Source organism: Aythya fuligula, chromosome 5 (assembly GCF_009819795.1).
Source record: "Aythya fuligula isolate bAytFul2 chromosome 5, bAytFul2.pri, whole genome shotgun sequence".
In the NCBI taxonomy this organism is placed as follows: Eukaryota; Metazoa; Chordata; class Aves; order Anseriformes; family Anatidae; genus Aythya; species Aythya fuligula.
Genome location: NC_045563.1, coordinates 36,731,581 through 36,756,826, shown reverse-complemented (window position 1 = coordinate 36,756,826; position 25,246 = coordinate 36,731,581). Strand labels below are relative to the sequence as shown.

Sequence of the window (25,246 nt, the reverse complement as noted above, 5' to 3'; positions counted from 1 at the left end):
GACAATACCTGCGTTTCCAGCACTGTGAGCCACAGCCATCCTTTCTCTCTTAATCTCTAAAATAAAAAGAAGGAAGGCCTGTTTTTCCTCGCTCCAGGTCACTGCTATAAATCATTGTGTCGGTGCTGGTGTCCAGGGGCAGAGACATCTTTATGCAGGGGCTCTCTGGCTTTTCCCTGTGCACTTATAAGTTAAGGCGGTGCTGCTGGGCCCAGGATACTTTATTATTATTATTATTATTATTATTATTTATTATATTTGTGCAATATAATTCCAGGGAAACTTTCCCCTCTCCCGAAGCTCTGGTTATGAGGAGTATTTTCTTTTTAGTGCAGTGGGTGGGATGGTCACTACAGCACTAATGCTGCTTCCCTGTGACACAGCGAGGTGCTCAGGAGTTGGGGCTCAGGTGAGATGAGGCAGTAAATGCTGCTGCCCCTTGCTCTCCACCCTGTCCCTCAACGCCACTTTGAGCTGTGATGCTACCTGACACATGCTGTATGGTCCAAAAAGCCAGGGTAAGTAACAAAGCACTGGGGTTGCTGACTCTCATCAGGCTGTTGATAGCGACATTTATCAGGGACCTGCATCTGTAACTTCTCCCACACCAGCTGCGGCCTGTGACCAGCAGGCAGGCTGTTTCCTCAGCTTCAGAGGCTTCACATGCTCTCCAAGCTCCTGCTTTCTGTCACCAGGCAAAGCTGAGCAGGCCCCTGTCCAGTGCTGTGATGTGGCACATCCCCTGGTCCTAAACTGTAGGGCTGCGGGGTGCTGCTTCTGAACAACAGCACTGCTGGTGTATTGGCAATCAACGTCAGTACAAATGGGATGGTACAGGCCAAATGGGAGGGGTTGTCTCACAGCATGTATGCATCTGTACTGATTACATGAGACCCCAAAGCGAGGTGTCTAGGAAGCAGAACCAAAATCTCATTGTGTGAGTGCTGACAGAGATGAGTGGAGGCTCACCCAAGTCCTGTGCCGTATTCCTGCACCTTTGCTGTGGCCAAGGAGCAGCTGGAACCCAAGAAGCAGGGCAGGAGCTGTGCCTGCCATATGCAGACCCCAAAATGCAGGGGGAGGCAGCTCTCTGATCCCCGGCCTCTCAGCAGGAGCAGCCCTTTAAGGATGAGGCAGGCACGCAGCCTGGATGCTGCCCAGCACAGACCCAGCAGCCACGTCAATGTCCCAGGGTGGGCTGCGCCAGCCTGGCACAGAAAAATCCTCCCCAGGGCAGAGAGAAGCTGATTGAGCTCGCTGGCTCCTGCTCTGCTCCCCTTTTTTGCAGGACAAATGAGAAGCAGCTGCCTCCAAGCGTGAGATTTTGGGGTGTGCGTCAGAGTAAGGGATGCCTGACAGCAAAACGCCTTGCCCTGGTTCCTGCCTGGGGAGCTGCAATGTCAAGTGAAATAACCTTCCAGGCTGCCTTTGGTGCAGAGGTCCTTTGGCTTATGGTATTGCTTTCTGTCTGGTGAGCTGTCTGCCTCCTGTATGCCTGATCTCAGGCTTTCTTTGCTCCTTTTTTTTTTTTTTTTTTTTTTTTTCTTCCCTCTTTGGGCTGGGTTGTGCTCTGCCTTTAATGCATCGGGAAGCCATACGCAATGAGGAGACTCTCATCATCTGTGCATCAGGGCGAATTACTGACTGAGTGCTGAGCAGCCACGGTATTGATTCAGACCGTAGCCCAGTCTCTCCGCCTGCCGCCCGGCGTGGCTGGCTGCATCCTTCTGGTTCGCCGCATTTAATCGGCTTCCCGGAGCTGCCAAGCAGAGGGGGGAGTTGGAACCAAACCCATCTGCGATGTTTGCTTCAAAATCCAGCTCTGTGTCCCCTTCTCCGTCCATGGACCAGGCAGATTCGGATGCCCTGGACATCAGCACCAAAGTGCAGCTGTACGGCGTGCTCTGGAAGAGACCCTTCGGGAGGCAGTCAGCCAAGTGGTCCAGGAGGTAAGCTGCAGGGTGCTGGGGTGAAATACAGAGCCAAGGGGTGCTGGGCTGAGTTGGCTGTGTGCTCAGACTCTCTTCAAGTGCAGCCAGCCAGGCAGGGACGAGGGGTGAAGCTTTGGCAGAGCTTCCCTGCTGTCTTGTGCCTGCCTCACAGACCCCAGTGTGCTCTCCTCTTTCTGCCCAAAGGGCATCCTGAAAGGGGTCTGAAAGGTTTGCTAGCACACTGCCAAGGGCAGAAGTACAACCTATTGCACCGAAGTGGTGGGTCAGCCTGAGGTGCAAAGCTGGCACAACTTCTGTACGTGAAGCACTGGGCCTCTCGGGAGAGCAGCTGTCAAATGATGAGGTAGGGCTGGTCACGTACGGGTACGAGCACAGGAACATGGCATGGCTCGCTCTTGTTGCTCACTGGGGGTACATGACCCAAGGGATTAAGCCCTCTGGCATTCTTGGGAGGCAGACTCATGTCACTGCTGTTAGGTGTCACTGGCAAGCCACTCAGTTTCACGGCCAGCAGCCGAGAAACTTGTGTTTTCACCCTGCTGCTGTCAGAGAGAGATTTTGTGACCCAGGATTGTTGTCATGAACTTTAGAAGGAGGATAATAGTACTGGCCCTCCTTCGGTAGCTTGGTAGTACTACCTCCTCTGGTAGATATCAGCAGAGGAAACTGTGCCAGAAACACAAAGTAATGCTGTTTTCCTTTTTTCCCCCTTTTCCCCTGGGAAAAGGCAGAAATGAGTTGCTAACAAAAGGCGGCCCAGGAAGCCCGAGCTACCCCTGGGGCTGAAAAGCAGCACGGCCTTTTGCTGAAGTGTCGACACAAGGAATCAAAGTGTACTTTAGTAGTGCTTTTGTGCTTGTGGCTATCTGGGACTCATGCAGGTTTTATGCTGTGCTCTTTCTCCTGAAAGCATGGCCTGTTTTCACCAAGGACAGAATTTGTGTCGGTGTTCCCTGCTCAGCTCACAAGCACTGCTATTTAAATGAATGGTGTCTGGAAGCTGACGTGACTGTGCTGCTGAGAAATGGGCAAAATAACATAGGGGAAAGGTAATTTGCTATGGAGGACACATTCTTAAAAGGTTTTTTTCCTAATCAAAATTTCTTACAGGCAAATGGCCCAGCTCTGCTCTCTCTCTGTCATTATTTATTTAGTGCTGTTCTATTCCTAGAAGTCATCCCCATCTTCAGCAAGTTGTAAATATTTTAGTGATGGCGGGAGGGAGGATGTGGGGAGGCAGGCGTGGGGCAGTGTGGAAGGCTGGCTGCGAGCATGGCCACTGAGGGTCCTGGGGGAGCAGGGACAGGAAGGTGTTTGGTAAATGGGAGATGACTCCTGGTAAGGAGTGGCTTCCACAGCAAAAAGCCTGTGGGACTGGAGGAGTGATGAGGGCAGGGAGAGCTGGTCCAAGGATGGGCTGATCCTGGCAGCAGAGAGTGTGGAGACATCGGCACAGGGCAGGGGGAGCACATGGAGCAGTGTGATGGTGCCCTCCTGCCTCGGGGTCGGAGGGGCCAGAGAAGGCACAGGTTTACCTGGGGGAGCCCCAGCACATCAGGCTCTTCTGCAGCCCAGCTTTTGCCCCATCAGACCCAGTGGGGTGGCTCCTGGGCCCTGGCAGACCATGGATGTATGCAGCTGGGTGCGGGCTGCAGGGTGCTGGTCCTGCGCGAGGAACCCAGAGCTTCTGGCACAGCGTGTCTGGGGATGTGCCGTGCCACAAGCTCTGAGGGTTTGCTGAAATTCCTCTGAAAGCAGAGAGAGTTCTTGGCACAGAACTGGTTCGCTCTAAACTCAAAAGTCTTGCATGTCATTGTCCATCAGTCATTACGGTGGGGGATGAGGAGCATTTCATGCATTTCCCACCCCACACACCCAGCAAGGCACAGCTGGGTAAGTGCATTATTCTATGAAAAGAAGAAGAGATGTTTCCTTTCTGGTTAAATTAAGAAAAAAACAAACAAACAAACTACTGCTAGATACAGTTGGGGATCTGATCTCTGAGGAATGCAGATTTTGTCCTGAAATATTGGATTTTATCTATTTTGTCTCACTTTATCTATTTAGTATTTACAGGTTGTGCCATTGCTGTGAAATAATTTTGCACTAGACAGAGGTAGTAGTCCCTGTCCTGAGGAAAGCTTTTCCAAGTGAAGGGAGATAAAGCAGGAGGATTGATCACGTCAGGCCATCAGTCATGCAACTCACTCTGTGTGGCTTTTAAGAGCTGCAACTATGTTTACTGGCTCGATCCCATTCATTTGGCTGTAGCAACAGTGCTGCAGGAGATGCTGAGAAGAAAACCAATTGTTTAAAGGAAGGGTGGAGACTGAATGGATAAAAAATAAAATAAAATCAGAGGAAAACAACCAGGCACAGTGTCCAGAGCTGTGGTGACTTAGTGATTGAAATCCCAGATTTGGAGATTTCATTAGCAGCATCCTATCTCTCAGAGTAGTGCTCTCTGGCTTCAGAAAGCTGTGTTCTCTTTCCTCTTCCCATAAAGCTGCACTCTTTTCCTCCCAACCAAGAGCACACAGTTCAGGCTGTTCCCTGGTACACACATTGTATGGGCAGCAGCATCAGTGGAGTCCAGAATGAAAGCCTGAGGTGTGTCCCTGCTGCGTGGCCATTCACAGCAAGGAGGAACACAGGGAACTGAAAAGAGTACAGAACAAAAGGCAAAGTGTGCTGATACATCTGAGATGTGCTTATACCCACTGGAGGTGCCAGGCTGCTGCTGGAAGGAGGAAAACACTGCACTTGTGTCCTTTTCCTGTAGTTTTCTCAATCTGTCCCGAGGGAGAGGGACTGGGGCTGGGATCTGCTGCGTGTGCTCCTGGGCTGGTGCCCAGAGACCCGTGGCCAGCTTGCTGCAGTGTGGTAATATACGTACTTAGCTTGGGCCACTGTCACTTCAAAAACTTTCTCAAAGATTAGCTAATTAATCTCGTTAGCCCTCTGCGATACAAAGACAGCGCTCTGTCTCCAGAGATCAGTATCTCTGCCTGCCATATGGGTCTGGCAGGCCTAATCCTGGCAGACCTCGTCTCTGCCTTCACACCAAGTCACTGCTTGTTGCTGTCCCTCCCCATCCCAGTTTAATTACACAGCCATTTCAGTGGTTTCCCTCTTCTTTCCACTCCCTCTTCTTTCCTTTTCACACCTGTGCTCAATTCAGACACGAGCCCAGCATCCCCAGCCCTGCAGGCCCACTCCTTGGGGTGTCTCTCCCATTCCCCCTCGGTCATCTTTGGCCTTCCTGCTCACCTGGGTGCTGCTGCAGCCATCTGCCTCTGGAGTCCTGCAACTTCCCTTCTCCCAGTTAGCAATTACCCCTGCATCTTTGTACAGAGAGTTTGTCCTGAATGTCAAAGCTGAAGTGGTGGTCTTGAGTTTTTAGGTGTTGCCTTTCCGGTAAGGATAGAAAAGAGAATATAAGCAAATGCAGCAGCCCACCAGCTAACCAGATTTACAGTGTTCTTCCTTATTTGCCTTTTTTTCCCCCTGTTATTTATTGCGTTTTTAAAACTCTTATTTAGTCTGTTTTCATTCCAAATCCCCATGGATTCTCTCTGCATCCATGAGGTCAGGGATCTGAAAGTTCATCAATCCGCCAGAGGCACATCAATTCTGGGAGATCAGTGCTGGGCTTTGCTCTTGTTTTTGTTTGTTTTTCCACTGGAGCATAACCTGTAATACGGGGATTATCAGGAACACTGAGAATCCGAAAAAGTATGATCCAACTCTGATCCTGATGCAGGAGTCACGGCTGCCTTTTCTGTTAACGCAAAAATACCAGAAAATACCAATCCTTGTTTCACACAGAGGTGGAGCCTGGGTGAATCCACGCCATCAGGCATGTCTCCTAGTGCCAGATCTGTCAAATGGCCTGTGTTTGCCTGGGTCTCAGAGCTGTGCGAGCTGCTTGCCCCCCTTCTCTGGGATGCTCCTCCATGTCCCTGCCTGCTGTCACGAGAGAACTGTTCTGTGGTGCTGGCTAGAGATGCAGTACTAGGGCGAGTGGTACTAGTTCTTCCTCAGGGACCTTGCTGGACTGGCTGCACGGGGCACAAGCACCATTTTGGTCCTCTCCTAACTAACTAAGCTCAGCACAGAAGAGTGTTTTTTGCACTGTCACGCTGTGCTGTCCAGAGAGGTTTTGCAAGGCTGTGGTTGGGAACAAGAGGTGAGTTCAGGCAGTCAACCGTGATGTTCCTGGAGCATCAGGCGAGAAGAGTGTCCTGCTGAGGCAGCAAGCTGGCTGCTCCTTCCCACCTCTTCTGTCAACACAAATGGATACAAATGAGTGGGCAAGGAGAAGGAAAAAACTCAGGGCATCTGAATTTCTGCTGTTTTTTTTGTGCATTGTGAACATACCTGGGTGTAAATGTGCTCAATGTGTTCAATGACGGCCACGCTTAAACATTTTGAAGCAGGCCCGCAGCCGGAGCTTGCTGCAGGTCCTTCTACAGAACACTGCAAAACATTTTCTTTGTCATTTACTTGTTTGAAAGCTCCCTACTAAACCAGTCTCCATCCTTACAGCTGCTCTTCAGCATGTTTGAGGGCTGCAGATATTTAGGCTGAACTGAAGTCAAATCTCTCTTCCCTGTGCCACTGCCTGCAGGGTAAATGCAACATCAGTTTCCTAAGAGGCACTCTCCTAGGGGCATTTTGAACATCCAACTAGGCTAAAAGCAGAACTCCTTTAATTACAATTTTAGGACATGCTCCAGTAAATTAGAGGCTTGGTTTACAGGTGCTGTGATGTTTTGTGGCTACCGTGCAGTGCTTGTCAGAACATACCTAAGGCTAACTGTGTACAACAAGGCACATCTTAATGTGGTGCATATGAGAAGAAAATTCAATTTCCTTTCTATTTACAAAGGCCAGTGTCAGGAGACTTTGCCAACAGCTCTGCTTAAAAATATCTCTAAAATTTATTTCTGCTTCTGAGTGCTCTCATGACGAACGCATTGCCTTGAGAGTCGCTTGAGGATGCTCCCCTGTGGCTCTCCCTGCCATATGACTCAGTGTTACAGTGGGAACACTTCCCTCTTGGCTTATGCTGGCAAGGGACAATGAGAGAACAAAGGGCAGCAGGGAGCTGATTGCAAAAACAAGCTTTTAGTTGCTTTTAGCCCACGTGAGGGCCTTTAAAAGAAAGGAGCAGCTCTCTTCCAAGAGGTTGAAGCCACCATGTAGGCTAGACAGAATACACACAGGTCAAGACATCAAAACACTTTGGCTGGGATCCTGTCTTGGATGCAGACTGCTGTCCCATTCCCCTGCCAGTAAATGATGCCATAGTTTGTTTTCAACACCAGCGTGTGCAGTGTGGAAGCACAAGGCACTGGAACTTAGCGCTTACTGTTAAGCACTGGCACTTGCCTTTGGATGGAAATTGAGGCACCCCGCATGTAGGTTAGGTAGGACTGGTCAACTTCTCTGCTCAGAAAGCAGCTATAGGTGGGCATTTGTGCTGTGAACCAAGAGCTCTGTTCTAGCAGAGTTTTGTTTCTTTTCTGTCTTACAGGTTCTTCATCATTAAGGAGAGTTTCCTGCTCTACTATGCTGAGAGTGAGAAGAAGAACTTTGAAAGCAATAAATACTTCAATATCCACCCCAAGGTTAGCAGTGGTTGTAAGGGAGAGAGGGTTACGCTGTTTCTAGCTTCTCTTTTTCGTTAGACTATCAAGTCAAGAAGAGCTAAGGCATAAGCTTGCAGATCTGGGGAAGCCTCCAAAAAAAAGTGAGAGTTGTGTCAGTCTGGGGCATTGACCTACGGATGAGGGTAATGGATGCACAACATTTCTGTGCTACCTTACCACTCCACAGCGTCTGCCCCTGTCAAGAGATCACCTTCTCCTTGATAGAACACCTTCCCACCTCTGTGCTTTAACCAGCATCCTCCCCTCCAAGCTGAATGCGTGTTTATGTCCTTTCAGATACCACTTGGAGGTCTCCTGGTGGTGGTGGTGGGAGTCCCTCTGCTTTTCAGAAGCTGCGTGTATCACCACGCCAGGATGTCCAAGGCAGGGCAGGGGCCCACAAGTGACCAAGGGTGGTTGTTCAGTTCCTGATTAATTAAGGGTGATACTTGACTTTGCTGACTGATTGGAGTGCTCTGGTTCATCCCCAGGGTGTCATACCCCTAGGGGGCTGCATCGTGGAACCCAAAGAAGAGCCCAGCATGCCTTACGCCATAAAGATCTCTCATGAAGACTTCCACGTAAGTAGATTTTTTTTTCTTTCTCAAGGAAAACAAAACCCCAAAACACTTATTGCTCATGAGCAGAGCTGGATTTCCCACTCTGCCAATGTCTGTGTACCCTCTCTGGGCAAACTATCCTGGGAGGGAGGGTGGCTTAGCATATAAAGTCCCCTCGAGGCTTTGCTACTGCCCCTGCTTTGACAGCCAACAAGGAAATTTCCTCCTTTTGACAGCAGGTATTACAGTATACTAGCAAACAAGTAGATGGAAATCTGGGAGCCCAAGAGCTCATTTCCCCTTATTCCCCCCCTATCCCTTTATTCTTTCTACGAGCTCTTGCTGTGTGCATCTCTCTCCAAGCACGAATGTGTGGTAGGCCTGGGCCATGTTCGGTCTGGCGTGATGCCTCCTGCAGAGGTGTGAGCCTCCTCCTGCCATAGCTGTGTGCAGCTCGTGTAAGGCACCAGTCTCTCTAATCTGGGTTTCTTTCCCCTCCCCTTCCCTCTTCCAGGGTAACATTGTTCTAGCAGCCGAGTCAGAGTTTGAGCAGGCTCAGTGGCTGGAGATGCTGCAGGAGTCTGGAAAAGTGTAAGCTGCTTTCTGTTCCTTCTTCTCTTTGATCTTCTCTGTAGACATATAAGGGATAAAGAGGAAAAAGCTTGACTAGAAGGACTGTGGGGAGGCAGAGAAGCTCCCCAAGACCAGCGAGACCCTCACTTGCCTCCTGGGTCCATCCTTTCCTAAAATACCAACACCGTAAAACTGACAGAATGCTTCCTGTGTCGGCGTACAGTGTGGTGACTCTTGGCTAACAAACCTGGGCTGTCACCCAGGACCTGCTGTCCCTCTCCCTGGTCTCAGAGATGTGGGACCTGGGGCTTAGCAGAAGCTCTGAGTCTCAGCAGGTGCAGGAAGAGGCAGTGCTTAAAAAGGGATGTGAATTTCCCCGGGTGGGTAGAAACTTGCAGAGCAAGAAACTTGTAGGGCAGAACCTACCATTCAGGTAGGCAGTAATTTGGGGGCCAAATTCACCTCCAAAGCGCATGAGGGAGGGAAGGGGTGTATCTGGGCTCTCACAAGCAAGCTCTGCCTGGCTGCTCGTTTCAGAGCCACCCTCCTCTGCAAGCCTTGCCTCAGTATCCCAGCACCGGAGTTTAAAACAGGCAATGGGGTGGTGGCTTCCCTTCTTTGCTTCTGCAACCTGCAGGGGAGAAAGATGGTGATGCAGCCCCTGTGCTGCTTGGTTACTGCCAGTGATGGCCTTTGTGTGACAACAAGCAGTGACTGCACAATTTATATTAGTGTGTAAAAAGCATCAAGGTGGGAGTACAAAAGACCTCCGTGCCCATGGTGGCAGTCCCTACACAGCCTACCTTGGTGGGCAATGGGAAAGAAATCATCATCTCTTTTGTGTGGAGAAAGGCATGAGCTGGGATGTGGCCAGCTGAGGATAAGATTGAGAGCGTATTCTGAGCAATGTGCCAACTGTTGCCATACCACATGTGAGCACGTGATGTGCTGCTGAAGTAATTTTGCTTTGAGATTGACATTAAAAAAAAAAAAAAAAGGAGGACAAAATTGGATTGCCCTGTTTCTCCCTCATTTTCTGGAAGATATTTGCGGCTACTTCAGGGTAAGAGCCAACTCAGACTCAGGTACCTCTACTGCTGACTAGATGTGTGTGAAATCCCTCATGATGCCGTTTCCTACTTGCTTCCTATTGTCTCCTAAGCAAAGGTCCCTTCCCTATCTCTGTTGCTCTAAGCCAAACTACGCTCTTGACCCTCACGCCACCTACTGAGGCAGCTCTGCCTTCAGATAGTCTGTCTCCCTGTGGGGCCATACTCTGTGTCCCTTGTCTCCTCACCCCCATATACAGATGATGATCCAGCCTGGGGTGTTAGGTAGAGGGAGCATGGTCCACGTGTCCTGTGGACCACAAAGTACTAAGTGCCTCCAGAAACTGGTTGTGGATGCTCCCAGGAAAGGTAAAATGCAGGCAAAGCTGCAGAGGTGTCCCCTCCTCAAAAGGACTGGAATATGGACGCCCATCTGCAAAAGGATCATCAGCCTTTCTGATGCTGTGCTTTCCAGCACTTCAAGCAACGTGGCTTTTACTAACAAAAGCTCATGTGGTAAGAAGAACAAAATAACAAAGCACTAGTTTGCTGCCCCCTTAGCCATAGTGAGCATCTGTGTAGCACTACAGGTGTGGTTGCACTCAGGCACTGGTTCCAGCAGATAAAAGGAATAAAAGCCTAAATACTGCAGTGCTATGGCTACATCTGGCAAGTTACACAGCAGTGGGTGTTGCTACCTTTGAGCTACAGACAGGGAAACGTGTCAGGCTGGGGAGGGAACGCTGAAAAAACGAATCTAATGAATAGACCCCTTAAAAGCTGCAGCCATTTTAAAACCCTCCGTGTAATTATATGATAAACTCTACCTCCCCTGCTTGAGTTGTTTGCTGTTGGCTTCTTTGGGATCAGATTCTTCCTACATCAGAGCACATTAGTGGAAAAACACACATTCACACCCACATATTCTCACTCAGGTTGAAGATGTCTACCTGTGGGCAAAACATCACCTTTTTAATTAGCATTCTAATTTCCTCTGCACTTTGGAAATATCCTAGATGCTCGTTAGCTGAAAAGAAACCCAGCTGCCTGCAAAGAGCACAAGGTAGTGTCTGGGCTGCTAGTAGTGTGAGTTGCCTGGTCCCTAGAGTAATGTGTGTTTAATGTATTTGGCTTTTGCAAGAGACGAAGTACAGGCTGCCTTGAAATTGTTTTGTAAGAGGTTGCCAACTTATAGTTTCCAAAAGGCCACAGTCTCCAATGGCTCACAAAGAGGCCTGATGCAGGAAAGCTTACAGGTATTTAATATTCATAGGCTCCCTTATGATTTAACAAAGATGACAAAACTTCTGGGCAGCAGTTGCTGTTCCTGTATGTGCACCTATATAAATAGATTGGAATTGATTTTACATATGCATTTCATGTATTTTATGTATGTAGGTGCTGTTTGCTAATGGAACGTGGATAGAAGTGAACAGCAAACTGTGGTTCTCTTTTGATTTGTACGTCAGTGTCCTTCGTTACTTAGTCTCTGTATTGAAGCCCACTCTGTCCATCAACGCAGTCCCTAATGGGCATCTGCTCCACAGGCCTTTTATGCAGCTTAGTTTCATAATGTTTTCAAGAGACCTTGAGATCCTCTGGCCAGTGGTGCTGCAATAATGCAAGGTACTCTTCGAATATGCCTGCTACCTTTAACTCTCTGTACTTGCCAGTTTCTCATCTGGCTTTTTTATCTCTGGTTCCTCAATGCTTTCACAGGGAGAGGCACTTACCTCAATGTAGGGCCAGGCACCAAACTCTAGTGGTGTACAAACTGAGTGGAGGAGGGATTGATTGGTTCCAGGATGGATACCAGAAAGGCTGAGGATACAAGGCTGTGGGAAGGGGACAACACGTAGTTAATGTTTGAAGTGGAAAAGTAGCTAAACCAGCAAAATATTGGAAAAGCAGAAGACAATGCCACTGGTCTATGAGAAGTTAGGATTCATTTAGTGCGTTCCAGGTACATCCTATTGCAGCTGGAGGCTGTGCATGTGCTGGGTTGGTCTGGAGGGTGCTCAGGACTAGGTTTAATATAGAAATCTCCAAAGCACTGGAGAAACGATTGAGTAGCTGTGTGGTATTGATATACAGCTCCTGTAAACTTCCTTTTACTGAACATCAGGAAAAGTTCTCCAAGTCACTTGCAGAGAAAAATTTAGGGAATCACAATCCCCACTGAGAGATTGTGTTTAAATTCCTTGGTAGATTGCTAGGCTGAGCCCTTTGCCTCTCTCTGTGGGACCCTTAGCTCTCTTTTACTGTCTGCTTTGTCTGCTCTCTCTAGTACCTGGAAGAATGCCCAGCTGGGAGAAGCCATGATCGAGAGCCTGGAGGCTCAGGGACTGCAGCTGGCCAAGGAGAAACAGGAATATTTAGGTAGGAAACTCTTGCCTCTAAATGCTGTAAAACCCCAAATAGCCAATTGGCTAGAAGAAACCTCTGGAAGTTACGTAGTCCAATTCCTTACTCAGAAACCAACCTCTGGATAGCAATACCTTGGGTGCTCTGACTGCCCTGAGTGGTGCAGCCGTCACTACCCACATTGCCTGTAGCAAGAGCCAAGGGGCAGCAGCCTCTTTACCTCAGATGCCTCCTAAGTTAAGTGGAGCGTTCCTCAAGAGAGGTGCAATAGCCTTTCTGCCCTGTGGCTCCACACTTTACACATTGATCACAGAGATAATAGGGAGTGCTGAGAGGAGGACCTGGAGAGACAGGTGGAAAGTTAGAAACTTTTGTTAAAATGTTGTTTTGCAAACACCAGAGCAGAAAAAATTGCTTAAGGCTGAAGAGGATCACAGTATGATAAAAGAGGAGGTGATGGAGGAACAGAGGAAAAAGCACTCTGTGGCAAACCAGAGTTACTTGGAATGTAAAATACATATTTCACTGTATTTTTTTGGTCCTTGACAAGATTATCCTCAGCTGGTGAATTTTCACAGTTGGTTACTTTCTTTTGACAGCAATTCTATATTTATTCCTATTTAACTGATGACGTTTCTGCCTCATTAACCTCATCGTCAGTGATCTGTGTCCATCCTGTAGTTAAGTTTTGAGGTCAGGCGCTGCTACTGGCACCAGCTCAAGGACCTTTGGAGAACAGAAACACTGCCCTTCATCCCTGCTCTGGGGAATTTCCTGCATCCCCATGGGGTTACCTTCCATCTCCCCTCCTCGCCCAGCTGGGATCCAGGTTTCCCAGAGGATTGATTTCTCCAGGCTCTGCAACTATAATCTATTTGCAGTTAGTTTTGTTTAAATATATTAAGATAATCCTTCTTCATAATTGCACACAAAGCCATCCTGGATATTTATGTCCGTATGGTAAAACAAAACAAAGAAACCTAACAACAAAACCCAGCTATCAATCTTTATGACTAAACCCAAAGTCAGTTCTAAAAACAAGCAAGCCTCTACTCAAAGCGTGTGTAATGGGAACATGATGAACAAGAGGCTTTAAGACGTCACTGTAGGGAATAGCTCTAAAGGGTTGTTATTTAACACCTCTTTTTAGTCTCAAGCCATCTAACATCTACGTAGATTGATTCATATGAGTTAGGATCACCAGAATAAAACATCAGTGCTGTTTTCTGTTGACTTAACTCCCCTTACACTCATATCACAGAACAATTGATTATACTTTTGTCTCTATTTAACATTGCACATAAACATGGTTAGGACAACTTAAACCTCCCCAGAATATTTTTTTTTTTCCTGTTGGTTCAGAGCATATTGTAACTCTAAAAGACCACAGTGCTTTTTACCTTACAATTTAATAACAAACCTGAATACCTTCTTTATCCAAGGTAAACCAAGTAGACAGACACATCTACTTCACAGGTTTCATTATGGACCCTATAGACCTTTGAATTCAGGGCAAAGTTTTTCTTACTGAATTTAGTAAAGTAAGATCTAGTAAATCTAGCAAGGTTTAGTATGATGAGAGGTTTGTTTGTATGGGCAGCAGCCCGCCGTGCATTCAGCAGAATTTATTTGGAGTATGCCTTGGAGGCCCCTCTAGACTTGGGGGAGGCTGTGAGACCTCTTCTCCCAGTTTAACCTAGAGAGGTTAAAGGAGAGGGTGATGTGCTGGGAGGGCAAGGGCAGGGCACTGAGACATATGGGGAGAACAGCCTGCTGCCGTGCTGTGAGTGACTCTGCGTGCCCACTTAGCCCTTCTGTGCCTCCGCTCCCTTATGTGTGAAGCAGAGCTGAGGATGTTTTCCTAGCTCAGCTAGAGGGTGGTGAAGGTTAGTTTGTTAATGCACTTGGGAGGAACCCTTAGATGGAGCACACATTAATATGATTGCTTAGTTTAAGTTATTTGGCAGGAGGGAAATTACCGAGCATCCCATTAGTGTCATCTCAGCCTTTGGAGCCTCTCAGACAGATATGCATGGAGCAATAGGGAGCGCTGCGCTTACAAGCTCCCGTCAGTGCTTCATGCTTATAAACATCCCCGGGATATAAATTGCTTTTCTCTGTGTTTGGCCTTTGTGTGTGTGTGTTTGCAGATAAGCTGATGGAAGAAACAGAGGAGCTGTGTCTGCAGAGGGAGCAGAAAGAGGTGAGTGTCAAACCAATTCCCTTCTGCTTCCATGGGGCAGGGCTGGGAGGTTTGCTGCTGGTTTGAGGGCACACCAGAGTCCAGACAGGGAGGCAGTGGAGCCAAAATTTTCCTGCCATTCCCTGGGCACTGTGGGTGAAAAGAGAAATAAGGGCTGTGCCATGGGATCAGCCCTGGAGCAGTGTCCCTGATCCCCAGTCCCAGGCTGTTTCCACACAGCATGTTTGCTGCACCCCTCACCTGCTGATGTCTCCAGGTGAATTAAATACTTGCTCTTTGCTGGATTCAAGAAGGCTGTGACAATCGACTTGTCCATCTACAGAGTTAGAAAACAGACCTGACATTGTTCTAGTGTAGGGATGCCATTGTGAGAAAGAAGGAGTAACAAAAAGCAATCAGGTTTGTTCTTTGGACTCAACAGAGATGGGGAGAATAACAAACATTGCTCTAGAGAAAGACCAGGGCACCAGTCTTTTATACGTTAACTGATCAAGCTTATTATTGTTTTTCAAGCTATTCCTAACCTTTTTGTTTATCTAGTAAACACGGTTCATTCATGTATTTACACCAAATCTATACTAGTTTTTATACAATCATCGTAAAGTTATTGCAAAGCTGCTTTGCAAATATATTTTCCTCTTATATGGCTCTCAAGGACATAGATCACCATATTGCAGTCTTACAAACTGCCACGTGTTCTCTTCTCCAATTAATCCAGAACAACTGTGGCCCCTCTTTGGCAAAAGACAGCAATGCTGACCTAGACTTCTCAGGCCTGTGTTTTTCCTGCCTACATTTCTGTAGAGCTAAAGGACACTTGGTGTCTTGGACATTTCTCCAGTGCTAAGCTACTTCTGCCTTTACAAGGAGACATCCCTATCTGGTGAGGTAGCCTGCTGCACTACCTGCAGCCACAGGGAGGGAAATGTTCTTGTCCAAGGACTCTGGAACAAATCCCTGTCCTTACAAAGCCATTCATGGTATCTTCATTGCCCACAAGGAGCAGATGGGGCCAGGTTAGCGTGAAGGACTTTGTTGTGATGGAGGACTACATAGCTCACAGGACTGCAGTGGTCTGACCTGCTGTGAGCCTGGAGGCTTCAGAGCAATATGTTGGGAAAGCAGTTTGAACCATGCCTCTGCACGTGGCACAAGAGTCACGTGCGTGTCACGGATCAAGAGTCTTATGAGTTTTATCTGGCACCAGTGTTGTTTTGTGACCTGCGTGGGCCTGCGGCAGGAGATCTGCCTAGCAGCTAAGGCAGGAGGTGGACCCTTGCTGTGCTTTGTCCCAATCTCCTCTTCTGCAGATGGAGAGAAGGCTGGTAAATGCCCCTGGTAGGTCTTGGTATGACAGCTTCTCCTAGACTAGAAGGGACTGTTTCACCCCATGTGGCTAGCTTGAGGTAATCAGAAATCTTTAAGCAGTGCTTTATTAGTCCAAAGTGCCAGGCTGACCGAACTGCAAAGCTGTAACTGTGCGGTCTGTGTTTTTCCTGTCCCAGTGGGAATGGAAAATGAGGTTAAGCTGGTACGAGTGCCATGTTTGAGCTGGTACAAGTACCATCCTGACGTATTCCTCTCCAGGCTTTGTGCCTGCACATGTGGGTGCCTGGAGGAAAGGCTATGTGTGTGTAGAGCCCACCTTTCCCAGGAGGCTTTGGACCTTTTATATGCATGGAGCAGAGCTGATCTGTGCAGGCAGCATGTGTTGGATTTCCAGGTGCCTGATGATTTGTCAGGGTCTTCTGAATGTCTGGAAATCCTCAACCAACCTCTAGTTCCTTCTAAATGCCCCTGGACAAAAGTGTGCTGAAATCAGATAGCTGATGGCTCTGCATAGTGCATGTGAAAAGTGACAGGCTTTGTTAACAGGAAAGCTGCTCATGACTTTGAAGCGTGCTGGCAGAGTACCCTCCTGTCTCCTCTTTTGGTCTAGGAACTGGAACGCCTGAACCAGGTTCTGGAAGCGGAGAAGCAGCAGTTTGAAGAGGTGGTACGGGAGCTGCGGCTGGAGCAGGAGCAGATCAAGCGGTAAGGGAGCAAACTGGAAAGGGCAGGGAAAGGACACCGGCTCCCTCAGTAGAAGCACTAGTGTGGCTGTGAATCAGGCCACACATAAAAGCCACCAATTTTGTCTGTGTACAAAAGAGGTAAATGCACTATTGACCACAAGATGAATGGCTGAGATATGAGTACTTGCGTTTGCTATCAGCTGTGTGACCAGTAGCTTACAGCTTAATTTTGTTTGTTGCTCAGGCCTTCAGCAACATCATTTCCAAGGAGCTGGGACGTGAGCAGTCCTCAGGTTAGCTGGGGCAGTATGGCAAGTGACAGGTGCTGGAGAATTTCAGCACCTGATACAGCTTGTATTCTTGCCAGCCATGCAGGCTCCAGACATCTCAGTCTGGTTTTTCATGCTCAGCTGGATGACACTGGGTGGAGGTTGAAGTTGTCTCACTAAGAATAATTTTTGAATAATAAATTATTCAAGAATAATTTTGTCTTTCTGAGAGTTACACTACACAAAGTAGTAGTAACAAATGTTTAGAAAAGGGAAGATCCAAGTGGTTTTCTCTGAGTGTTGAAAAGGGCATTTTTTGCCATTGCTCTCTTTTAACCATCAGGAGGCACAGCCAGGTCCCTGGATGCCTCTAGTGTGTTCAAGGTGTGATGCTTTCAGGTCAGGCACACTCCTGTCTGAAATTCCTGACTCATAGTGCCCATACCAGCCACCAGTAGAAGGTCCTGCATTAGAAGTCCACAGCCTGCACAGTCTGAGTGTGCAGGGCTAGTGTTCCCCTGCAGTAGCTGTCACTGTTTCTGCTTCTTTAGGGAGCTAGAGCTCACAGCCCGCTCCCTTAAAGGAGTGGAGGAAGAAAAGAAAGAGCTGCGAAGCCTGACAGAGTCCTTACAGAAAACCCTAGAGGTGAGTGACCGCGTCTCTGCTCTGAATGGCAGCGTTATGGGAACAGCCCTCGAGAACTGACCAGGACTGACAGCAGTGCTGTCCGTGGAATGAATCCAACATCTGCTAGTGTCAGAGTTAAGCCCTGTGCAGATGAACCAATTCATTCAGTAGATGATATGAGGTATAAAATCCTCTTCAGAAATGACTGGAAGTGACGACGAGCCCTGCAGAGCCAAACCTTTCTCAGCAGTGCCAGATGAAGAGATGCAGGGCAATAAACATAACATGTAGCTTGGGAAGCTCGGGTTGAACACTGGGAGAGATTTTCTACCAAACAGGCAATGGGAGAGGTTGAAGGATCTCCATCCTGGAAATTTTTTTGAGACTCAGCTATACAAAGCCACAGCTGATCAAATCTTGCTGTGCTGACAGGCCTGCTCTGATCAGGAAGCTGGACTAAAGACTCCCAGAGCCCTTCTGGCCAACAAGGCTATAATCTTCTGTGGGAGCTTTCTGATTTTTGAACAGCAGCTCCATAAGCCTTGACTTAGAGCAGCCGTGAGGCATTCCTCATTCATAGATTGGAGCATGGTTCCCAGGGAATCATATATTGTACAGCAATTTAGGAAATGGAGTGCTGATATATAAAACCCTTTATTTACTCAGTATTGCTCTGGTGGACAGGTGAAAAGTGGCTTTTCTAAATTAATATTATTTTTGCAAAGTTTCCACACAGCTAGCCTGCTGAAGCCTCAATGTAATCTTTAATGATCTTGTTAGATCCTGAAAGTTGATCCAAAATCTGATGCTCCTCCTGAAGTTTTCTCCTTGCCCACAGTTGTGGGTAGGAAAAAAGATCTGGAAAGTTAAGGAAGGAGCATTTCTACTCCAGGTGCCTCCAGGTTCTCTCCCACTTGCATAGCAAAGGCTATGGTGAAAACAGATTTAAGGGGGAAAAAAAAAAACAACAGATTTTTTGCTCTGGTTTTAATTTGAATGAGGAATGTGAATGTAAGTGTGGAGGAACTCAGTAAGGTGCCAGGCAGGAAAAGGAGCAGAAATATTAGAGTTGACTGATGCTCATAGTTTCTGTCCTTCTTCAAGGAGCTCTCCCTGGAAAAGCAGCAAATGCTGGAGATGATGGAAGAAAATGAAAACCAGTTCCCACCTCCAACCAGCCCTAACAAGGAGCAAAGCCCCAGCTGGGGACTGCACTGCAGCCTGCGACAGATTGAAGAGAAGATGCAACAGCTTCTGGAGGAGAAACTCCTGGCAGAGAAGAGGTGAAGTGGGGTCAGAGGCTCTTACATGGAGACAGGGAGGTGGAACAAGATGCCTTCCAGTGGGAAAGGCGTTGTGGGAAAGAGGTAGTTTTTCTTCATGGCAGATGGGAGGCAATCATAAAGAGTATGGTTAATATTTCCAGGCTTTAAACTAGGATCACTTCAAAACTGTTCCCATACTGACCCTGAGACCTGCAGACAGGTGAGAGACTTCATAATTTCAACTTCTGGCTGTGGTAAAGGAAAGAGGATATTTCTGCCTTGGTCAGGATTTGTGGTGCCAAATGACGTGGCTATCTGCTGACTTACTTTGTAGCTGCCAGCACAGAACAAGGCTGGAAGCCCATCTAGTTCCCACGTCAGGAGTTCAGGTTGTGAATGCTTCAGAGAGGATGGGCAGAGTGAGGAAGGGCCACTGAACTCCTTGCTGCCGTTGGGCCTGCACCTTTCACATCAGGACTGAGACTTATGAATCTGTTCAGTGTTCATGCAGTTGTCCACTAGAAGTATCTTGTGCTTGTGGACCTCTTTGAGGGCAGTTTGAGGACAGACCCCACAGATCAAGAACTGACTACTTTTCCAGCCAGGCCTGTGTTATTGAAGCGGAAGGCAGATAATGCTCCCTTTAGTGCCTCTTTGCTCAGGGTAGCCAGGTAGTTAAATGTGCCTCACCACGGCATTGAGCCCCTTCCTCTCTGTGAGTTGTGCAGGGGTGGGGATGGTGATCTTCTTTTTGCTGTGCCATACACCAGGATGAAGGAGAATGAGGAGAGGTCCCGAGCCCTGGAGGAGGAGCGGGAGTTTTACTCTTCCCAGTCACAGGCGCTGCAGAACTCGCTCTCAGAGCTGACCGCGGAGAAGCAGCAGACAGAGAGGGACCTCAAGGTACCGCCTGTGTCTGTCACATATCCAGGTCTCGCACCTCCTTTTCAGATCATCCCCCATCTCATCTTTTCCCTGCACCTCCAAGATTTTCTTATCCTTTAGCATCCCACTTGGCCAAACTAAAGCTAAGTTGACCTAAGCTGTATGAGTTATTCTCAGTTGCTAAACTACTACTCATATTACCCTTTATTTCTGTTTTATTAATTGTATTTTCTTTCTGAAACTAAGAACTACCCACCCCATTTTGGGAATTGACTGCCTTTATCTCAAGTTCATCTCAGATGAAAAGGTGGCCTCCTGTTCTTGCTCAGCTTCAGCTACTTGCATAGGTATGAATTCATGTGCTGAAATGCCATCTCTGATTCCACATGGTTCATACAACGAGAGTGCAGATGTGAAAAGAAAATTCAGAGTAAGGGAGAATTCCTAAAATAATCTGGACTTCAAATTCAGATTATCTGAAGACACGAGGGACAATTCTTTTGTTGTCTTATGTTATTTTTATTCGTTTCACTTTTTTTTTTTTTTTTTTAATTTTCATCTGCTTTGTGTCCCTTGCAAGCCTTGTGAGTTGCAGGGAGAGATACACAAGCTGTTTTCAGGAGTTCTTGTTCTCTTCATCTTCCTCAGGCTGAGGTGAAGGTGCGCATGGATCTGGAGAAGAGACTGAGGGAAGCTGAGGAAGCGTTGCAGCGCTTGGAGCAAGGTTTAAATTCTCTGGATCGCAACAAGGAGAAAGAGGAGAAGATGAAAGCAGATGTCAGCCATTTGAGAAGTAAGTCAATCATCCATCTTCTGTACTGATGAGCAAGCTCCCAGAGAGGAAATATTTGTACCCATCTTTCCAGACTCAAAAAGAGGTTCCCAAATTAGCAAGGCTGCACCTGGTGCTCTCTCCCGGTTCTTTGTACCTCAACTCCACCTCCCTTTGGAGGAGTCAAAATGTGCTATGCAGACACTTGGTGTTTCATCCTCAAAGCAGTGAAAGATTATTCCAGCCTTCCCTGTGTGGTGGAAGAGAAACCTAGTGGCAGAAAGAGGCGTAAATGCTTTCCAAAAGGTCAAACAGGGAAGTTGTGGCAGAGCTGGAAAGACTGACTTGGCCTGAGTTTATGGGAGTCCTCTGGTTCCCCCAGTCTCTTTTCTCAGCCCTCTTTCCTGGAACATCAGCAGTGTAAGGAGCACCACGGCTGCTGTAGCAATGTGCTGGTAGGTCACCAAGCAGGTAAACTTTGGATCCTGAGTCAGAGCTGAATCACTGCATCAGCCCAGCATTGCTGTGCTGAGACAACTGCAACCCACGGGTGAGGTGTAAGCCTCAGGTTCCCTGCAGCCTATCCCTGTCTGTTTGCTTTTTTGTAAGATGGGGTGCTGGCCTGGAATCTGGCTTGAGCCATGTTTGGGAATTGATATCAACAGCTTAATCTGGGAGAAGTCTTCCTTGTTTTCCATCCTCAAGTGTAGTGCAGGGGGAAGCCATTATAGAGATGCTGTGTCTGTACAGTTAAGGCTTCATTGCAGTGAAACGTGGATGTATTGGGCCAGGAGGGAAAAATCAAAAAGTCTTGTGGCATTCTGAGCACTATATGTATATATAAAACATTATTCAGTAGTTTCTCCATCAGATTCCTAAACTGAGGCAAAGGACTTGATTTTGAACTTCATGCCAGCAGCTAGGAGCCATGGCAAGAATACAGAGCTAAAATGGCTGTGTTGAGCTCAGCTTTCAATCAGAGCTGAGCTACCTGCACAGGGCAACTGTGAGTAACCTCTGGCACTGAATGTCTCCTGACACACGTTTCTGAAGTTTGGAGGCTCTTTTCTTCAAAAGAACAATGTTTTCTTTAGTACCAGTCCCAGTACAGATTGCTCAGTCCTTGCAGGTGATTGCTGCAGCTCTCTGCTGCCCTTTGACAGCAGAGCTGGGGAGCATTAGCATTTGAGCCCTGCGAACAGCAAGATGACCAGCTATACAGGCAGGAATCTATGAGGGCAGCAAGAGAGGAATTGCAGAGAATGATTAGACCATGAAAAGGCCATAAGAAGAAATGAACCTGGGCAGGAAAAAGGAAATGAAAAAGGAAATGAACCTGGGCAAGAAAAGCAACTGCTATGGACAGGAAAGCATTGTCTGAGTTTGGTGGATGTGGGGCTTTGCACAGAGCCTGTAACGCGTGCATGTATTCGTATTTGCTATGCTATTAAGAAATCCCTGGCCGTGCACGGCACACCTGGGTGTGCATGACAGTGTTTCTAACTCCTCTATTTCCCCAGCTAGGCTTCTCTGGCTTTAGAATTTCTTCAAGGAAAATGCAACCAGCCAGGCTTCAGAGCTCTCTGTTTTGAGAGAGCTGATAAGTTTAATCTTAATATCAGAGAGAGTAAACTGCCTTCCAGCGGTTAAATCATTAAAACTGTGGGATGGATTAAGGGATGGTTGCCATTCTTTCTCTAATTTGAGTTATGGCACTGGAGGTTTCTGTTGTTCTGAACTTGGTGATGTTCTGGAGCTTCATAGATTTTTGTCTGTGAAGATATGGGCAAGTGTTTCACTTGAGCCACCACTTGGCTCAGTCTGTCAGCAAGTGCAATCCCTCTTGCCTGGTTCTTTGCTTGCAGTGTCATTCATTGCTCACAGTGGTGTCCTCTCCTCAGGGTTCTTTGAAGAGTGCATCCGCAATGCTGAGCTGGAGGCCAAGATGCCTGTGATCATGAAGAACTCGGTGTACATCCACAAGGCTGCCACTCGCCGCATAAAGAGCTGCCGCCTTCACCGCCGGAGAACCAGCACTTCATGGAATGACTGTAGGTATCGGGCAACTTCTTCCTCCATGTCCTGCAGAAGCAGATAGCTTCTACTATCGACTTCAGATAGTAGAAGCTTGTGTGCTCTGTTGAAACTTGGGTTTGTGTCCCTGGCTGAGCGTGCTGACCTTTCTGTGCTGCTCTTGTTTCAGTGAAGCAGTCCCAGTCCTTCATCTTCTCGCATGCAGAAGCTGAAAACATTGAGGAGCTGAAGGAGGCAGCCAAAAGACTGAGCCGGCACCAGCACTTCCGCGAGACTCTCTACCAAATCATGAGGTCACAAAAAGATTCAGCTTCAGGGAACGAAAAGTGACTCTTGCTGGGAGGGGACTTCTGATCTCAACTTGCCATTCAGCTCTGCAAAAGCTAAGCCATCAGGCACTAGGGTCAGAAGGGAGATATGCCTTTGGTGAGGAAGGTGAGGGGAAGTTGTGTGTAGGCAATTCCCTCAGTTAGTGGCTTTGCTTTACTTTGGATGCTCCCCGTAGCCTGGCAGACCTTCCCTGCTGACCACTGCGGATCACATCTCTGCTTCAGCTGCTTATATTTTGCCAAGATACCATGTGACAGTGACCACCGACCTTAGCTTAGAAAGTGCCTCTTCTTTTCTTTCCTGCCTAGTCTGCCTGTCCGACACGAGTGCTTCTGAGAAACCCGTCGTTAGCCCGTGGTCCAGCTGGAGCAGCCACCCGAGCCAGCAGAGCTTGCCCTGTTTTGCCTGATTTCTGCTAGGAACTGGCTCGCTCATCAGTACTTCCATGGAGCATGCTTCATGGCACACTTCTTGAAGACTGCAGCAGCCCCCGCCTTCCAGGCACAGGCTGTAATATCAGCCACGGGGCAAGCTCCTGGTGCAGCAACATCTCAAGCAAGCGGCAGCAGTGCAAGGTGAAGGCAACCTGGGGATGCTGTGGATTTGGCTCCAAGAAGAATCACATGCAAAGTAGATCCTATAGGTAACTCAGCAGCATTGCTGCAAGCTGGAGGGAGGGTAATGCTGTACTGGCTGTGGTTACAACATCCTGGGGCCACCTTTGCACTTTTTTGCACTGGAACAGCTGGCCATGTCGCTGCTGGGAGGAGGAGCACAGCTATGTACAGAAGGTGCTATCTACAGGCAAGTTCAATGTGTAGGAGTCTTTGACTCAGGTCTGATGGCTTCCTCATCACCTCTGGAAAACAAGCTTCAGGACAGGTGGATAAGGACTGTCCAGCAATGAAACCTGCCACGACTTTGCAACTTAAACGCTGTCAGCAGCAGGATGTCAGGGCAGTGCAGCTGTGGGGAAATCCACCTCTGTGTGGGCTGCAGTGAATGGTCTGTACCCAGGACTTTGTACTGCTCTCTACCAGTTCTCTTAGTTGCAGCCTGGGCTATCTTGGTTCAGCCTGGGCCTCCAGCAAGTCAAGGTTGTAATGAGAGAGGCGCTGGGGGCAGCTTGTTCAGCGGTGGGCTTCTGGTTGGCCTCTGTGTGTTCCCCAGTGCTCACCACAAGGTTATTACAGCAGAGGATTTGGCCTACAGGTGGTTATCTTGTGTGTTACAAAAGAGGGATGGCTTTGCTGTGCAAACCTTACAGCCTCTCCCACTACTCCTTTTTGCAAGTAGCTGGCTAGTAATTATCTGTGCACTGCTTAGTGCTTACAAAGCCTGTGACAAGCACTTATCCCTGTGATAAAAATCAGGAAACAAAGCCATAAAAGATACAAAGGTGATGAATCTAGCAGTAGAGGGGCTTGGGAATCTTAAGTGCAGGTTTACTGGGCTTCTCAGGGCTGTAATGCTCACCAGTTCCCTTGGTTATCGCACATGCCCTCTGTGCCAAGTGACACCAAGGGGCTAATAGCCTGCCCTGTGTGGGCTGTGACACAGGCCAGCCCCAGGCTGTGCTTCTGGCCACCAAATTAATTCGTTACCAGTCCAGAGCTGTTTTTTCCCTTTGCACTGCCCTAACATCATCTCTGGCTATTTTCCAGTTACAAGGTCTTTGTTGAGTGGTGCTGGAAAGTACAGACAAGAGTACAGCCAAAGAATTCATCTGCAGCCCAGGCAGTTAGGAAAATCACCCAGTGGCTTGTGAATGCAGCCCCTTTGGTCTATTACCATCAAATGCCACGACATCAGAATTTACACAATTATTGTACTCAGGAGGTGGCCACAGCGGGTCTTCCTTTACCCTGCATATTGACAGCAATAAATAAATAAATAAAAGTTATGTGGATGCTAGAATGAATTCCTGTGTGTTCTTGACACACCATTACTGAAATGACGTTAAATTGCCTCTGCAGGAATTGAGACAAATCGCCGTGACACACATTTACTGCCAGGGTACTTGCTGTGCTTCACTGTGTTGCTGTACATGCTGAGTATCACCTCCAAAAGGACTGTACGTAAAACGCTTTCACCCTTGCTACCCGCTTCCACCTTATTTACTATGTTGAGCCTCTGCACTTTAAAATGTGTATAGCATTGGAGGCAGGATATGTGAAATCTAGAGCAGAAATCTGTTTGCTTACCCAAAGCCGGCGGGCTGGGTGCCCATTAGCACCAAGCCGTGCCCTCAGCTCCCTGTGGCGATGTGCTTGCCACCTCACTGAAGCCAGTGGCCCTGCAGAGGAGCCTGCCAGCCCTGACCCTGTGAGCTCCCTAGCAGTCATCCCATCTGGGAACTTCTCCTCCCTCTGGTGACTTTCCCAGTTCACCCCTTTGGAGACGCATTAAAAAAATGGTTTAATGCGCAGACACACCAAACATGAAGTCTGCTGGTTCTCTTACCTACTTTTTTTTCACAGCATCTCCTGCTAAGGCCAAGGTAAGAGTTAATTTTGTCCAGGAGCTGCAGGACACCTCCAGGCTGTTTCTCTCTGGTGCAGAAGAGGTTCCTGCTTCATGGGCAGGGGCTTGGCAGATCCCCTGGCACTCGCTCCCCCAGCCCTTTGCTATTACTCAGTAGTACATGACAGAAAGGAAGGCAGCGCCGGCCCCACTGCTGCCTGTGTTTGCTGC

General features: G+C 48.0%; 1 protein-coding gene across 2 annotated transcripts; it reads left to right on the top strand.

Moving 5' to 3' along the window:
* The first annotated feature begins 1,545 nt into the window (after window positions 1–1,545).
* PLEKHD1 (pleckstrin homology and coiled-coil domain containing D1) lies at window positions 1,546–24,466 on the top strand. Of its 2 annotated transcripts, XR_004253311.1 has the most exons (14): window positions 1,546–1,949; window positions 7,492–7,585; window positions 8,098–8,187; window positions 8,681–8,757; window positions 12,076–12,167; window positions 14,303–14,355; window positions 16,295–16,389; window positions 17,191–17,284; window positions 18,371–18,549; window positions 19,302–19,434; window positions 20,065–20,209; window positions 22,090–22,239; window positions 22,392–22,657; window positions 22,861–24,466. XR_004253311.1 is itself a non-coding variant. In XM_032188307.1 (13 exons), exons 1-13 carry the CDS (start codon window positions 1,801–1,803, stop codon window positions 22,550–22,552), a joined length of 1,512 nt encoding a protein of 503 aa, XP_032044198.1. In that variant the 5' UTR covers window positions 1,546–1,800; the 3' UTR covers window positions 22,553–24,466. The 2 variants fall into 2 exon arrangements, 1 of the variants encoding a protein (XP_032044198.1); XM_032188307.1 differs by having other exon boundaries at window positions 22,392–24,466.
* The last annotated feature ends 780 nt before the right edge of the window (window positions 24,467–25,246 follow it).

Coding starts and splice junctions, on each gene's coding strand:
- PLEKHD1 (XM_032188307.1), top strand. CDS start 1,801: ATGTTTGCTTCAAAATCCAGCTCTGTGTCCCCTTCTCCGTCCATGGAC. Junction 14,356..16,294: donor TGCAGAGGGAGCAGAAAGAG/GTGAGTGTCAAA, acceptor CTTTTGGTCTAG/GAACTGGAACGCCTGAACCA. Junction 18,550..19,301: donor AAACTCCTGGCAGAGAAGAG/GTGAAGTGGGGT, acceptor GCCATACACCAG/GATGAAGGAGAATGAGGAGA.